The sequence below is a fragment of the Stigmatopora argus genome, chromosome 17, assembly GCF_051989625.1.
Source record: "Stigmatopora argus isolate UIUO_Sarg chromosome 17, RoL_Sarg_1.0, whole genome shotgun sequence".
In the NCBI taxonomy this organism is placed as follows: Eukaryota; Metazoa; Chordata; class Actinopteri; order Syngnathiformes; family Syngnathidae; genus Stigmatopora; species Stigmatopora argus.
Window position 1 is genome coordinate 13418810 of NC_135403.1, and position 16381 is coordinate 13435190.

The following is a 16381-nucleotide window of genomic DNA, read 5'->3' on the forward strand; positions in this document are numbered from 1 at the left end:
TCCCATGAAAGGTCGCTAACGGCGTGAATCAGCAAAACGCTTGTCAACAGGCCGAGAAAACGCGCCGGTGTTTCCTTGAGAAAACCTGTCAGGGGGAATGGAAACCAAAACATTTCCGCCTTCAGGAGTCCAATTAGGCTCGCTCGCCGTCAATCAATTAGTCGGCCGTCGGATTCCGACCGGCGTCGACTCGGCTTGGCCTGAGGCCGGCTGGCCAACGCGATTCTGGGATTTTGCTTTCCCAATACTAACTCCATGAATAATGAACGCCACCATTGAAGATAGAGAAGGGGGAGGAGGTGGGGGGGAGGAGGAGTGGGGAGAGAGGAGGGGGAAGAGAGAGAAGAGGTCCTTGAGGAGCAACAGCATGATGGAGGACGCGGAGGGGAGGGCAACTTGTTAGTGTTCACTCATCAATTAGAGGCGAAATCAACAGGATGGAGAAGCGATGCGTCACGGGCAGGAAAGAGGTGTGTGTGTGCCACTTGCTTGTGTGTGTGTGTGTTTGGCGTGATTACAGAGAAGCCGGGAGGACGAGATGGAGAGAGGAGAAAGACCGGTTAAGGCGAGGGTGTCAAATTCGGTTTGCTTCCCAGGCCACCTTCATGCCAGCTGGATCAAGAAGTTATCTGACTGGTCGCGTTGACATTCGGTTGTTCAGTCCTCCCAGTCAAAACGGATGGGACGTCGGACGGCGCTGATGAAAGGGGAGGAGTTGAAGTGAATTGGGCAGCTGTCGATGGCAATAGCGAGTTCATTTTGCGTCACTTCTTTGGCATTTTAGGGTACTCGAAGGTCACTTTTGGGGAATTTTGAGGGATTTCTCAGGTTCTTCTTGGTCGTTTGTTGGTTTCTGCTGGTTTTGGGGTATTTTGGACAGCACTGATAAAAAGGAGAGGAGTTGAAGTGAATTGGGCAGCTGTCGATGGCAATAGCGAGTTCATTTTGCGTCACTTCTTTGGCATTTTAGGGTACTCGAAGGTTACTTTTGGGGAATTTTGAGGGATTTTCCAGGTGCTTCTTGGTCGTTTGTTGGTTTCTGCTGGTTTTGGGGTATTTCGGACGGCACTGATAAAAAGGAGAGGAGTTGAAGTGAATTGGGCAGCTGTCGATGTCAATAGCGAGTTCATTTTGCATCACTTATTTGGGATTTTAGGGTACGTGCGGGTCACTTTTAGGGAATGTTGAGGGATTTTTCAGGTGCTTTTTGGTCGTTTGTTGCTTTCTGCTGGTTTTGGGGTATTTCTACGTGGCTTTCTGTTGGGTTTTGGGGCTTTTGTAGGTTCCCTTCAATGAGCAAATGCTTATAGGAAAGCTGGAGTTCGCTAGTCTTTTGGTTGTTGTTGTCATTCTAAATTGGTTGAGCATTATTCGAACAAGTGTTTGTCAGCAACGTACGTATTCCTCCCCAAACGTCCCCTTTCGCGTGATTTGTTTCGACGGCCAGCCTCGTTTCCGACGATGACGACGGCGCGTTCGGCGGCGGATGGGATGATGGCCACGCAGACGCCGATGCGAGGCCCCGCGGGTCGCCGCAGCCTGTCATTGTCACCAAATGTGTTGACACTCCAAGAGGGAAGTGTTTTTGTCAGCGGCGAAAAAGAAAATCAGCCAGCGTGAGGTTCAAATGCTGTTTACGTTTCCTGTGAACAGAAGCTCTGTAGGCAGTCGCGTCTGTGCGTGAATGCACATGACGCTTTGCTTTTTTTGTTGTTGTCTTTTCTCCTCTTTAATTTTCGCAGCGGCTCCCTCGCTTGTTTTGCTTCTCGCAAACGTGACAACCTTGTTCGGCGAGGTGAGCAATTAGGAGTCAGGGATTTTTTTAACGGTGTCGCGACAAAATGTGCGTTATCTTAAAGATTGGCAGTATCAAACGTGACCTGTAGGGGCAGCGTAGGCAGATACGAGTGAGACTGGCGGATAAAACGGAATAAATGACAGTTTGGTTGTGATATTTTGGTCTGCCGTCGTAGAGGTCCCAACAAGAATACATAGAATAGTCGTTTTTTGGGGAATTTGTCACTGCAAAAAAAGGCAAATTATAGACACATTTGGTCATATAATAGCATTAGGTATTACCGTATTTTCGGACTATAAGTCGCACCTGAGTATAAGTCGCACCTGAGTATAAGTCGCACCCGAGTATAAGTCGCACTTGAGTATAAGTCGCACTTGAGTATAAGTCGCACCCGAGTATAAGTCGCACCCGAGTATAAGTCGCACCCGAGTATAAGTCGCACCCGAGTATAAGTCGCACCTGAGTATAAGTCACACTAGCCAAAGAATGCACAATGAAATGGGAAAAAATGTTTTGGGGGAGAAACATATGTTAGTGATGTAAGTGATAGTAAAATAGGGAATAGAGCACCTGTTAATGATGACATTAACTGTTTTTAGGATAACTATACCCTCACATAACATAGTTTTTGGTGGTAAGAGTGCAATTGAGTCGCAGGCAGGCGGTGTAGTGGTTCTTTTGCCCGACTTTGGTCTGGGAGGCGTGGGATTGATTCCCGCTCAGTGGCGGTTGTCTGTTTCTGTTTGTTCTGTGACTGACTGGCGATCAGTTTAGGGCGCCGTTCTCAGTCAGCTAGGGTCTGAGATTGAGGGTTCAATTCCTGTTTGCAGGTTCTCCCAACCCCCTGCATGGCTTTTTTTCAGCCGTAACTTTGACGTGGACTGCCACAAAAATGGGTTTAACACTGGTTTGTAAAGTTTTTCGATCTCCCCTCGATGGCGGGCAGTGGGATGGCGGGCGGGTGTAAAATGAGAGCGCCGTAAGATATCGTTTCCTGATTGATATGAGATATCGTTTCCGGATTGCTATCTTATATTTAATCACGTGTTAACAGAGAAGGCGAGGAGCAGATGAGGGGGAAGATAACTGACAAACAGAGGTAAGGGGGATAAAGAGAGAGAGAGAGAGAGGGAGAGAGAGTAGAGGGAGGGGCGGGGCTTAGCTGCCAAATGACGCCGGACTCCGCCAATCGGGAGCTGGCGCAGCCTCCGGCTGGACTCGCTCGTCCTGCCGTCGCCGCCCGCGCGCGCACACACGCGGGGGATGCGAGGAGGAAGGCAGCCGAGAACGGGGAGATGAGGGAAAAGACGCTCGGGACCGTCTGTGGTTTTTTTGGGGGGGGGACCAGCTTCACCGGGTAAGTTCTTTCCTGCCCCCGTGATCAAGTTTTACCACACGTGGGGATAAAATCGGGCTCGGGCAACTTGAGGCGGGAGGACGGTGGGCTGACTTTTCCCGTCGCCGAGACGAGCCCCGCGTGAAAACCGCAGTCGGCGTCCCGTGCGCGCCGGCCGGGCGTCAATTGCCGCGGGAAAACAAAGACGGAAAAGTGAGTGCTGCAGCCTCCCCCTGCAAAGGAGAGAACGCCTCAGTTCGCTTCGCGGCGCGGGTGCGGGCGGACGCCGCCGTACCCCCGTAATGTGGTCTTGGTTTGGATGTGCGTGGTTCAGTCGTGAGTCGGGAGTCTTGAGGACTTTGGGGATGGAGATTCTGATGGAGAGGAGATGGTGCAGATGCATTTTGGGTAAAGTACACCACCCTGTTTGAAAAGGAGGATTTTTGGGGATGGATGGATGGAACAGTACCAAAATGTTGATGTGAGCCATGATCAAATGGGGAGGGGCTAATGAGCATTCCTTCTTTTGCCCCTCCCAGTTGAAGTGGGTTGAGCAACTATAGACGTCAATGGCAATGGATTTTTAAAAAGGGGGTGGGGGGTGATGACTGGGGTTGGAAAATAATGGGATGGTTTTTTTTCAAGCTCCCCCTAGAGGTTGTGTGTGCACGGGCCTGAATGTCGGCCGATGTCTCGGGTTGGATCACCCGGTTGTGGCGGTTGTGAATCGAAATGGGAGATTTAAAAACTGCATAGATTTAAAAATTAAAATGACATTTTGATGAGAAATCTTATAATACAAAAAAATAACAATTGCAGTCAAAGAAATGGTCTGGTTTTTGCAATCTGCTCATATATTTTATAGATGTTGCGTTAGTTTTCTGGATCTGCATCATTGCATTATTGTGAATGTTTTATTGATCCTGCGAATAATTGCTTGATGATTGACCAGCGGTTGTTTAGATTATTGATCGGTCACTTTCACCATCAGAATGTAAATAATATTTGTGGGCACTCCTGCTGGCTATTTATGGATCGGGAATATTTCATGTTTGTTTTTCAATGGCGAGAAAATAGTGTGTGAATCATTCTTTAACTCGTTAGATGTCAACAGACTTCCAAGCGATTGGTCAAAATGGATTGGGCGTATATTGTCGTTAATGGAAGTGATTGAGTTACATTTTTCAGTATTAATCGCTCATTAAATGTGATGTAGAATCATTTGCTCAAAAGGAATCGAATTCAAGATTTGCTTCAATTACTCAGGGTTTGCCTTTTATAAACCTGGCGGGCTACCGGACTTTTCTTGTCTTGTCCTTGTGCTGCCAACCTCAAAATTCTGAATTATTTTTGTGGTTTATATTAAAATGCTGTTGGATAATCTCCCATACAAAAAAATTGACATCGCTCAAAGATAATCTGTTGAAATTATGACTCACAATTATCACTGTGTATCCTATTTTTTTAAGCTAATTATTTCCCGTCGTTTTATTGACAGCTTTAGGTCGGCTGCCCTGACAGAAACCCTCAATCTTTTTGTGCTAAAATAATCACGTGTGAATGATGTCACGTCTTCAAAGGCCACCCGGCTAATTAGCACGCCGTTCGTCTTGAAAGTCGAGGCGCGTACCGGCGCCAAAAAAGACGAGATGCCAAGGTGTTTTTGTCGGAACGATGGGAGGAGCTTTCTTCCTGCAGCCCTTTTTTTTAAGGGAAAACTCCATTTTTGGGGGAAGGAAGGACCTAGCGTAAAACTAGCCAGCGTAGGAATTGCCATAAATTCCAAGCATGCGGCGGTTATCCGTTTTCATTTGCCACAACGAGATCAAAGGTTTTAATCATGATGGAAAATCCACGATGGAGCGATGCTAGCACGTGTCCAAGCAGACGCTTTCATGTCTCGGCTCGCCAACGTTAGAACCGCGTCCTGTCGAGGGATTTCTAGCTTGGACGGCGATATGCGGGGGTTCATTTTTTTCTTCTTTGGAATTTCACAGGGTTCACGCTCCCGCGATTGCTGGTTATTAACAATCAGGCAGGATTGGCGCAGCGTGACCGTGACGGGCGGAATATTGTGTTCTGTGAATATATTTAACGTGAATGTAATGTTCTAGATGAAAGAATGGAGTGTCTTGTTTTACCAGGAATCAGAAAAGTGGAGGCCGAGCTTTTTCTCTTCTTTGTTTTGGACAAAAATATTCAATATTTTTATTGCGTCACTGCAACATCAGTTGTGAAATCCGATTTTTATTAGACGAGAGGTCGGCCATTTTTTTTTCTTTGGTTTAGGATGGACATGGGAAATTTACGCGGGTACGACATGTTAATATTGAGAGTTTATTGTTTAGGCCAGGGGTGCTAAAACTTATTTTGCTCAAAGATCTACTCTACACCCTTTTTTCCGGGCCAATCACAAAGCTCAGCAGTTATGTATGCTAATGATATACCTGATGTCAATAACGACCTTAAGTAATGAAGGCAGGTAGTAATCATGCTTGGACTCCCGATGGCGCTGTTTCCCAGCTCGGTTAAACATATAAAATCTAAAATTTTATTGGATTTTTTTACTGGATCAAATCTTACGGTCCTGCCGTCTACCCATAGTACCTTAGCAATCGACTGGTAGCTCGCGATCCACGTATTGAGCACCCCTAGTTCAGGCAGTAGTTATTGGAATAACTGTTAATAGGCTATGTTAACAGTTGTTTCTGTTTGTTGTTTATTTTTTGAAGGTAATTTGGCTATATTGTTGTTGTTAAAACCATAATTTCTCCACCTAAAAACGGGAAGACAGTTAGAGATCTGTGATTTTGACTATCATTGAAGTTTATTTTTACTTGTTTTAATCCCGCCAGAACTAGTTTCACATTTTTTTCTTAGTTACTCGAGTAAATGTAAGGCGTTGCTAGATGCTAGTTGCTAATCGCCTCTGCGAGTGACTCATGGGACCATCGGTTCAAAGCATCACTCAAATAACGGGTCGGGATAATGTGTCACGGGACCAGTTCGGCATTGGGTCAATGCGCCTCGGGACCAGTTCAGCGTTGGGTCAATACGCCTCGGGACCGGTGAACTGCGAGGTCATTACATCATTAGGTTGCTGTGTCTTCAGACCAGTCAAGTGTTGGTCCAGCCAGCGCCTCATTGGCTCGATGGTCTAGCGTGTTACTGGCGGATTTCATCATGGCAACAACGCATAAAGGCCCAATGCACCATTGCCCAATGGGTTTTAAGACCACTACGCTATTGGGTTATGACTGGTTCGATGCGTCAGGGGACCAATACATCATTTGGTCAATGTGTCTTTCAATTCATGCATCAGTGGCGTGGAATACTCAAGAGTCTTATCTGGAGATGGCGTTTTGCAATGCTAAGGCTATGTAGAGTTTGAGTCCAATTTGTGTGGCAATATTCGAGAAATTATATTTTTAGATTTGAAGTTTTTCATACTTCGTTTTGACTCAAAAATGGGTCAAGTGAGTCCCAGTTGCTGGACAAGCATTTTCGAAAATTCAAAGACTCATCACTACAATGACTAGCAATGCTAATGCTAAGTAGCGCTGGAGCCCGGCTGCTGTGCAGATCATACGTTTTGGAAAAATCAAATGACTTGAGACTTAAAACTGCTGAAATCGGACAAGTTTTGCTCGGATCTGGTTCGTGCGCACTTGGAGGGAGTGCTGGAGCACCTGCCAAGAATTTCCAATTTGACGTCCAATCCACTTGGATTGGGACAGGCGAATGAGCCAATGTCTCTTTATTGTCTTGCTATCAGTTTTTTGTTTGATGCTACATGTGACGGTTTTAACATGAGACGTATGCCCTATTTTTTTTAGTTTTTTTTTATTGTGCACCTTTTTCAAAGTAGCACAACGCACCACATGAATTGTTCATATCCTATTAGGTGAGCCTGTCTTTTTTGTCTCTCAAGCGCGTTGCATTTGCTGCCTTTTAAATAGCCCTTAAAGGATCCGCCGTCATTATGTAATCGGAGCACATCCCCGCTCGCCGTTCTGGGACGAGAAAACGTGTCGGGATGGCGAGCGGCTGCCATGCGGGTTTTTGTCGGATCCGCCAGCTCATCCAGTGAAAGCCAACTATTACATTGCTCATTTTCATGATGACTTGCGTCTTTTATTTCCTTTTTTAAAGCTCCAACAAATTGGATTGTTTGCTGGTGTCGTCCCAGTGCAGCAGTAGGAGAAAATTGCCTTTGTCAAGAAATCATTTTGAGATGAAAATTATCATTTGGAAATATCAATAAGTCTGTATGTCGGTGGAGGAGTGATTAGCGCGTTGGCTTGACGGTTCTGGAGCGGAGGGTTCGATCCCATGTTGTTCGGGTACACTGAAACATGCATGCTAGGCTAATTGTACACTAAGTTGTCCCTAGATATGATTGATATTCGTTGTTTGTCACCGTGTGCCCTGCGATTGGCTGGCCACCGATTCAGGGTGTCCCCCGCCTGGTACCTATGGTAACCTGGGATAGGCTTCAGCACCTCCTGCGACTTTTGTGAGGATAAACGGTTCAGAAAATGAAAGTATATCTTTTAAGGATGTCCCAACGGTGTATTTTTGCATGTGAGTGGAGTCGCCTGATTTTGTGGATCTGCCGATAAGATGGCACATTTAAATGTTATTAGCAAAACCAATGTTCTTTGCAAATAAATCGTGCGGCACAAAGCGAATTTGACAACAAATTACGTTGGATTTTTTTGGCTCTCATAAAGAAACTAAAAAAATAGTCCAATGTGATGATTTGAGGTCTCTCAATGGTTATTTTCTTGACATGATTTTCTCTCTTTCATCTGCAAAGTTGGCTTCGCCATAATATAAATATTCTATAGTTGAAAATGTATTGTCTATGTACTTTTTGCAATATACCTTATTTGAATTTATATAAGAAATAATGCAATATGGTAGTACGCTCTCACGAATTTTCAATTGTCACTGGACATTTTCCCATTGGTTCACCAACGCAAATATTGCTCAATTGCTGCCACCCCCGTACTGTCAAACTTCATTGGACATCTACCACTGTCCAGCCAACATCCCTAAAAATCGATTTTTAAAACCCCCATCTTTTCTTTTCACCCGATCGGACCCGATTAGTTCCATGAATGAATGAATGAATCCACCATCTTCTTCTTCTATAGCATAAAGTAGATTCCATTCCTCATCAGAATGCAAGAAACGTTTGTCATCCAAACAAGCCGACTCCCCCCGGAAACCGGCGCAATCGTCATTATTCCGGAATGTTTTGCTCCGACACGAGGACGGCTTCTCTTTGATTCCGACTCGTTAGTTCTCAATTCACGTTGCCGTCGCGAGGCCTTTTCCCCTCTGTTTATTCCCCCGGCGCGCCGTGCGTACGTACGCTAGCGCGTCCGATACTTTGATTCCGCGACAACCGTGTTTATCCCTTGTCAGTCGGTTAGCGTCGTCGTTTTCTGACAACGAAGAGATCACCGTGTAGGTTGAGGGAAATTGTTCAATTTCTTCTAATTGGCCCGACGGCTACCAGTTTAATTTGCCGTCGCCACACGGGTGCGGAAGAACCGGCGTCGGCGTCAGGGTCATTTGAAAGGAATGCCAAGCGCGACAAGAGACGAGTGGCCCCACCTCCCTCGCTCTCGTCATCTCCGTCACCATCCTCGCCCTCTTCCGAATGAGTCCATCGCCCCGTCCTTCTCCGACGCCTCGTCGCGGATATCCGGCCGCGCTCCAATTACGGCGCCTCGGCTCACCGTAGCGTGGCGAGTCGATCGGGCTGCGCTGGAGTCGGCCATTTCTCCCACTCTCGCCTATTAGGTTCATATCACGCCCTGTGTTTTATCTCCCCAAAGTTTAATCGTTTAGAAATAATTCAGGACTAAACTCTGACCCCAGCAACGTTCACTTGAAGGTTTCCATCCCTAAATTTCTTTAAAAACGCTATAGAACCAGACCAGAAACAGCTTAAGAATAAAAAAAGGACCACAATCGAATCTAGACAAACCCCGAAATTAACGATGTCCAGATCAAAAAGACAAAGACGGAATCTTTTGGGAATGGAGCCCAAATCCAGAGCAAATATTTTTCTAGAACCAAGAATCTTCAACTCTAAGACCTGATTTTCTACTTTGGCTATAATTTGAGTAAATTATTCCTCATTTCTGCTTTCCCGCATTTCCCATTCCTCACTATTTGGTACCGTGCTGTAATTAACGCCGCACGGCGAGCGACGGCGGAAGCTAACGTGGGACATTTGGCTCCCAAAAGTTTGTTGTGCCGCAACCTCCCGAGACGTGGCAAGTAGGTCACGAGTTGTGTGCACAGCTACTGGAAAAAAATCAAATAAATGCAGCCGTTACGCTACATACTCGTACGCACGGGTTTATTTGTTTGCAAATGAGCTTCGGTGACAACTTCCACAAAGTTGATCCTGATAAAAGAGCTTTCCTGCTCGCTAAGTACAATTTATATTTAGCAAAAAGTCTAACTCACGTACTTGTTGGGGGGAGATAGAGTTTTAAAATAAATGAAATTGAAAATTCATGTTCGGAAATTAGTTTAAGCTTCAAAATAATGTGTTGGAATTGAAATCGGAGGTTAAAATGTAGGATTTATATGTACGATTCAAATTCAAATTAAATGGAGATTTGAGTCATTATTTTTGGAATCAAATTACTTAAGCTTGCAAAAATTTGGTTCGAAAGCTAAGGTTTAAATGTTTAAAAAATTGGACAAGGTTGGCTTTTAAGATGTGTTTTATCGGCATTCAAAATCAGATTTTCAGGCAAAATGAGGTTCTTAATTAAGGGTTTAGAGAACTTGTTAACCCTGAGAGTGGCCTGATGGCGTTTTGGAGCACTAGCCGTCCAATCCAACAGCTGACACTCGAAACCTCGTCTGGACCGATTAGCGCTAATCTGCGTTTAAAAACCTGCTCCTCTCGCTCCGATTACAGCGCCGACATGAACGGATCCTCCACGCAAATCCGGCATTTTCTTTGAATTCATCTTGTAAATGCAGATTTGAATAAACTAAAGTCTACGTGTTCGTCATGTTTAAAGACTGTTTTTTTTTCCCAGAATCAAAATAAAATAAATTGTTTGGCTTGGCCTGCAATTTACAATCAAGTGTGACATATATGTATTATTATTTTCTCACCACTTATGGCTCCGGTTTTCTGAAAAAACTGCGTTACGACTCGGGTGTGACGTCGAGCGTGGAACGTAGGTATAGGACCCAAATGCAGGGAAGCAGTCAAGGACCTGGAAAGAGGGCTCTCACAAAACTTTAATTATACTTAAGGGCAGGAATCTTCAGAAAATAACAAGGACTTGGCATCAAATAGCAAAATTAAACCTGCGGTGGAAAGACTAGGTATGGAAACCTGACATGAATTAAACCAGGTGGACGATCCAACAATGACTAACAAACACACGGGGTTTCGTAGACAGACAATGGCTGATTATCAAGTGCTGGTTACAAGAGGAAAGGAAGCCCTTAGGGACACGAGGTGTAAAGCAAAGTGTTATGCTAAATCTATTTAGCCTGTTTGTCTCCATTTTACTATTGTTACTTTCAGGTAAGTTTGTTCTCTGTTTCTGATGAAATCAAAAATTGCCCTCCCAAATTGGCGACCCCAGTGCGATTTTTGGTGGTAAAAATGTGTTAACTAGCGTACCGAGCGCTAATCCCTCATTTGGTGTTTTCCCTCCTTTAGGATATCCGCCATGTCATCTGGGATTAACCTCCACCGCGACTAGAATCGGCCACGTCATTGGGGGAAACTTCCATAATGTAAAAGAAAGCACCCGGGTTCTCGGGACCATGACCTCCCCTGGATTTACCGGGACCGCTCTCCTCCCGCCGCCGGGGATTTAAAGCCAGAGTCGGGCAGCGGTGGCGGCTGCCAGGAAATTACGGATCGTTTTACGACACGGCGCCATGAGGATAGCCGGCAGCGGCGGCGGCGGGCTCTGCCCCGTCCTCTTGTGCCTCTGCTTCATCCGGGGGGTCCACGGGGCCAGCCACCACCCGCCCGCCAGGGCCCCGGCCCGCAACCCCGCCAGGAACCAGAGTAACGGGGAGACGGAGGTGCACCACAGGCCCAAACGCGGCTGGATTTGGAACCAATTCTTTGTTTTAGAAGAACACATGGGGACGGAGGAGCAGTACGTCGGAAAGGTAAGAAACATTCAATTGAATTGAATTTGATGCTTTTATTGTCATTATACAAGCATCAAGTGATTTAAAGCTTCCCTGCCAAGTGCACCAATAACAAAAACAAACAGACAAATAAATAATAACAATAAGTAATCAATGAATAATGTATAATAATCTAAAATGTCTTTTTCTGTGTCTGTATTCTCTTGCTACTGTGACAATGAAATTTCCCAAATACGGGATGAATAGTTATCTAATCTAATCCAATCTAATAAATATAAAAGTAGTCAATCTAATAAGTAGTCACAATATAAACAAGTAGTGAAGTGCACAAATAACAACAACAAACTAATTAATAATCAATAAATAATAGCAATAACTCATCAACAAATAATCGATAAACAATAACTAATAAAAAAGACCAATAAATAATCACATAAATAAGTAATAATTAAAAAAGTAGTCAACATATAATAAGTAGTCACAACATAAATAAGTAGGCAAATGCACAAATAACAACAACAAACAGACAAATAATCATCAATGAATAGTAACAATAACTAATCAACAAATAATCGATTTACAATAACTAATAAAAAATGACCAATAAATAATCACATAAATAAGTAATAATTAAATAAGTAGTCAACAAATAATAATTTGTCACAACATAAATAAGTAGGCAAATGCACAAATAACAACAACAAACAGACAAATAATTATCAATAAATAGTAACAATAACTAATCAATAAATAAGTAGTCAACAGAATAACTTGTCACAACATAAATAAGTAGGGAAGTGCCAAATAACAACACGTAAACAGCTAAATAATAAATAAATCATAATAATAAAGAAGTAATCAATAAATAAGTAATATATGAATAAGTAGTCAACATAATAAATAAGTAGTAGTCAACATAAGTAGTGAAAATTGAATAAGTACCTAAATAAGTAGGTACAAAAACCAAATTGCGGTTACCAAATTATTTAATTATCTAATTAATTTTGACCCATTTCAATCTCTGCAAGGGATCTGTTACGTCATGAGTTTGATAGCCCCGCCTCTCCTATTTCTTGTGCCTATCACCAGCTCCAGATTAGACACGGTCCCTCGCCAGACAACAATTCTAAATAATTTTGCAGCCCGAAGGGTTCGCTTTCGCTGACGCCCCTCATTTGGGGCCACGCGGTAGCCCCGAGCCGCCGCGCTCGCGAAAAGAGCAACGTCAGCCTCCCTCGCCTCTTCTGATGTGGAAATAGAGCTCCGCCATGGCGTTAGTCTTGCCGTCATTAGGCCGCCTGGCAGAACGCGCCCGCCCTAATGTATTCCTTGTGATTAACTCCACGTGGAGCTTCCTGGAACCAAACCAGGAGGGCTCTCGACGGGAGGCCGAGCCGTCGGTCCTAATGTTTCGACGGCGGGGAGCCGGTTAAGTCCTCTTCCTTTTCGCAGATTGCCCGCCCGTCTCTCCCCGAATGTGAAAATGTCTTTCTCCGCCGCGCTGATCATTATTGGAGGCATTCGAGCGCGGGTTAATCCCCTCGACCGCGCTCCCGGAGCCGCAACGTTAGCATACCGACTGCACATACCTGGGTATCCTAGCTCGCTTTGGGAGCGGTGAAGAAGGAAAGAGCGAAAAGATTGCGGAGATCACTTTCCGCCTCAAAAGTCGCTTGATTGAATGCGAGGTTGAGGCATGTTTTGCTAACGTTACGTGAAGCACCGGTGCACTCCAAACAGATCCAATTTACTACGCCGCCCGTAACTTTGAACCGCGTAATCCCATGAAAGAGGAATATTTGGCAAGCGGCGAGGAGTAAGGATAAGGCGCCTAAAAATGGAAGACTACCCAAAAACAAAGCATGCATCAACTTCCTGTTCTTCGTTAGCTTTCTGTCTTAACAGCCTGTTTGCTTTCTTGATTCCTTTCTTGTTTGTTTTGGGCTAACTTTCTCCTTCCCGTTCATTTTAGGGCATTTCTTGAATGAAAGATCACGGGAGCTTCTTTCCTTAGAAAAAATAACAGGAAATGCAATAGCTGAGCTTACCCACGTATTGATTGTGGGTAATGAAGTTTTATTCTGAGAAAGGGTGCCATTGCCTATGGGTGTTGTGTGCACGAGTATACTTCATTACCCAGAAAGCCCTCTTTTTGCCCGCGCATGTGCGTTGTGCGTTTCCTGGTCGAAACTGGTCTGAATAAATCTTTCAGTCCTCGTAGATATAGTAGTTATACACGAAAGAGATGCGGCAAAAAAGGCAGTGCGCTACAATGATAAACACCCTCTCATGTCCTGTCATGGCCACCTGGCTTGGTCGCATCTCAAAATTGTAATCGTATCGCGAGCGAATTATCTATTATATAAATTTTCGTCGTACCACTAGCATGTTGTATGACGAGCATGTTGTATCACGAGGTACCACTGTACAAGTTTTGTGGGTGCTCTATGTGCCATTCGTAGGCATTGAAATGTTTCGTAAATCTTCGTTTCTTTCGCCAAGTATTTGTGATTGTGAGGCCTTCGTTTGTGCGCTTTTCATGTGTTAATGATGCGAATTAGAAGAAAACAGAAGGCAAGTTTAAAGTTTTCTAGCTTTTGTTGGCATTGCAGTGATGTAAGACTTGCAAGGATTGTAGTTCCGCACTTGCTGAGTCAGAAGTACAGCGGCCACCTTTGTTTTTTTTTCTCTGCGCTGTGTGCCTGGACAAGCTGGTTCTGTAACCGGCATGGCGGTGGTGACTCAGTCCCAACTGCGCTTCCCAAGAACACCCACGCTTTTCCAGACTCGCTTGCGCAAGTCGGGGGGAGTCTGCATGTCGACCCCGATGTCAGTCGAGCGAGGTAAATTGGAGGCAGATTCCCATTTGAACCAATAATCTCATTCAAAAATAGACGGGCTGGAAATTCAGACACGGTTCAGACCATCATCGAGGGGCCCGCTAATTAATTGACTTTTCTGTCAAGAGGATGGATGGCGCAGAAATGACATTCCGAGCACGGAATCGATTAACCGCGAGCGGCGAGGGGAGGGGCTAACGTCGTTTGAATCGCAACTTGTTTTCCGCACTTTCACAAAGGCGTTTGAAGTCGGCACGAGTGGGAGGCCGATATCGCCGATCCCATCGGGCGAACGGCGTTAGGTTGACATTCTAATGCGGGGGCGCTTTGATGGAGTCGCTCTAGTAAAGCGACGGCGCGGAACTCCCGCGGCGTGGACGGCGATAAGCGCCAATGTGGACCAGGATCTGACGCGCTTGATAAACTATCCACCGTCTCCATTATATGTATACGTATGTGTGTATATATATATATATATATATATATATATATATATATATATATATATATATATATATATATACATACATATATACTATATATATATTTATTTATATCAAGCGGAGAACTATTTTCACAGTGAGTACAGTATTTAAAGTATTTACATTTTTATATTTAGATATTAATACATTAGTCTTTTTATATATCCTTATAGCTGTAATATTTAATACATATACAGTTTTTGATCATTTTACTTGTGTACCTGTATTTCTGTATAGGCACGAAAACATGTATTGTCGTAGTTATAATACATATATATATACACATATACATATATACACATACATATATACACATATACACATACATATATACACACATATATACACATACATATATACACATACATATATACACATACATATATACACATATACATATATACACATACATATGTACACATATACATATATACACATACATATGTACACATATACATATATACACATTTTATATATATATATATATATATATATATATATATGTATAAGGGTGAGAATACAGACAGGATAAGACATTTTAGACATAAGTAGGTAATAAATAAGTTAATAAATAAATAAATAAGCGTGTTACTGAAATAAATATATATACATATATATAAATATACATAGACTTACATACACATAGATGCACATGAATACATATGGTTGGTCTTAACATATATACATACACATAGATACATAGACATATACATACATATCCAAATATATATACGAATATAAAATCTATATGTTTGAGTATATGTTTCAATGTGTGTATATATATATATATAAGCCATATGCTATATTGATTCCTGCTCTTTGGCTAAAAGGCGCAAAATTGAACAGCTCATCCCTGCAAGAGAAAACATTGCGGAATCCATTTGATCCGCGCCTTTCCATATACGCGGCCTCCAGATGCTTTGCGCAAATAAGAAAGAAAAAAACATTTAATTAGATGCGCCAGGGCTGATGGTTGGCGCTCTAAGTGGCCAGCGGGGCAGGAGGACCCTCAATTAGCCTAAGATTTGTTACGCCGCACAGCCAAACGTGCTCATGTTTGTTTTCCAATCTTCGCCAAGGATTTTGCCGCTTTTGTTTGTCGGGATTCCGCCCAAACGCCTTGGGTCGTCTCCACGTCACGTTGCGGTTTGAAAATCCTGCGTATGTAGAGATTTTTGTAAACGGGCCAAATTACCCACCTCGTTTTTTTGGCTTAGCATATGGCGAAAGTCTTAGCAGGAGGGTGGTGGAACGGTACTCGGACGTTTGGTCCCCGGACGTTTGGTCCCCGGACGTTTGGTCGACCGGACGTTTGGTCGACCGGACGTTTGGTCGGCCGGACGTTTGGTCGACCGGACGTTTGGTCGACCGGACGTATGGTCGACCGGACGTTTGGTCGAACGGGTTCGCGAGTCCCGAGGTTTGAGTCACGAGACTTTCATTTGTTTAACCCTAACCCTATTCACTCAATGTTAAATAATAGTCATTAAATCCCTATTCACCCAATGTTAAAATCGATCAATTGCATGCTAACCCGTTCTACCAAACGTCCGTTCTACCAAACGTCCATTCTACCAAACGTCCGTTCTACCAAACGTCCGTTCTACTAAACGTCTGGTCGACCAAACCTCCAGAGACCAAACGTCCGGGGACCAAACGGCTTTCAACGAAACGTCCAGTCACTGCTGGAACGCCACGCCGTCGGACGTCCATCACCGTCAAGCGCTCCAAACCTGTTACCGATTCACGGATCTGTTTGACAGAA

General features: G+C 44.0%; 1 protein-coding gene across 3 annotated transcripts in view; it reads left to right on the forward strand.

The window, feature by feature from the left end:
* LOC144091795 (cadherin-18) overlaps positions 1-16381 on the forward strand; it is a 92740-nt gene that overhangs the window by 35222 nt on the left and 41137 nt on the right. For 2 of the 3 annotated variants that reach the window (XM_077624436.1, XM_077624437.1), the window contains one exon: positions 10849-11312. In XM_077624436.1, coding sequence (XP_077480562.1) covers positions 11073-11312 — 240 coding nt within the window. In that variant the 5' untranslated portion in view covers positions 10849-11072. Of the gene's footprint in view, positions 1-3043; positions 3156-10848; positions 11313-16381 lie in introns of those variants that run through there. The other variant, XM_077624435.1, reaches the window with a different exon arrangement.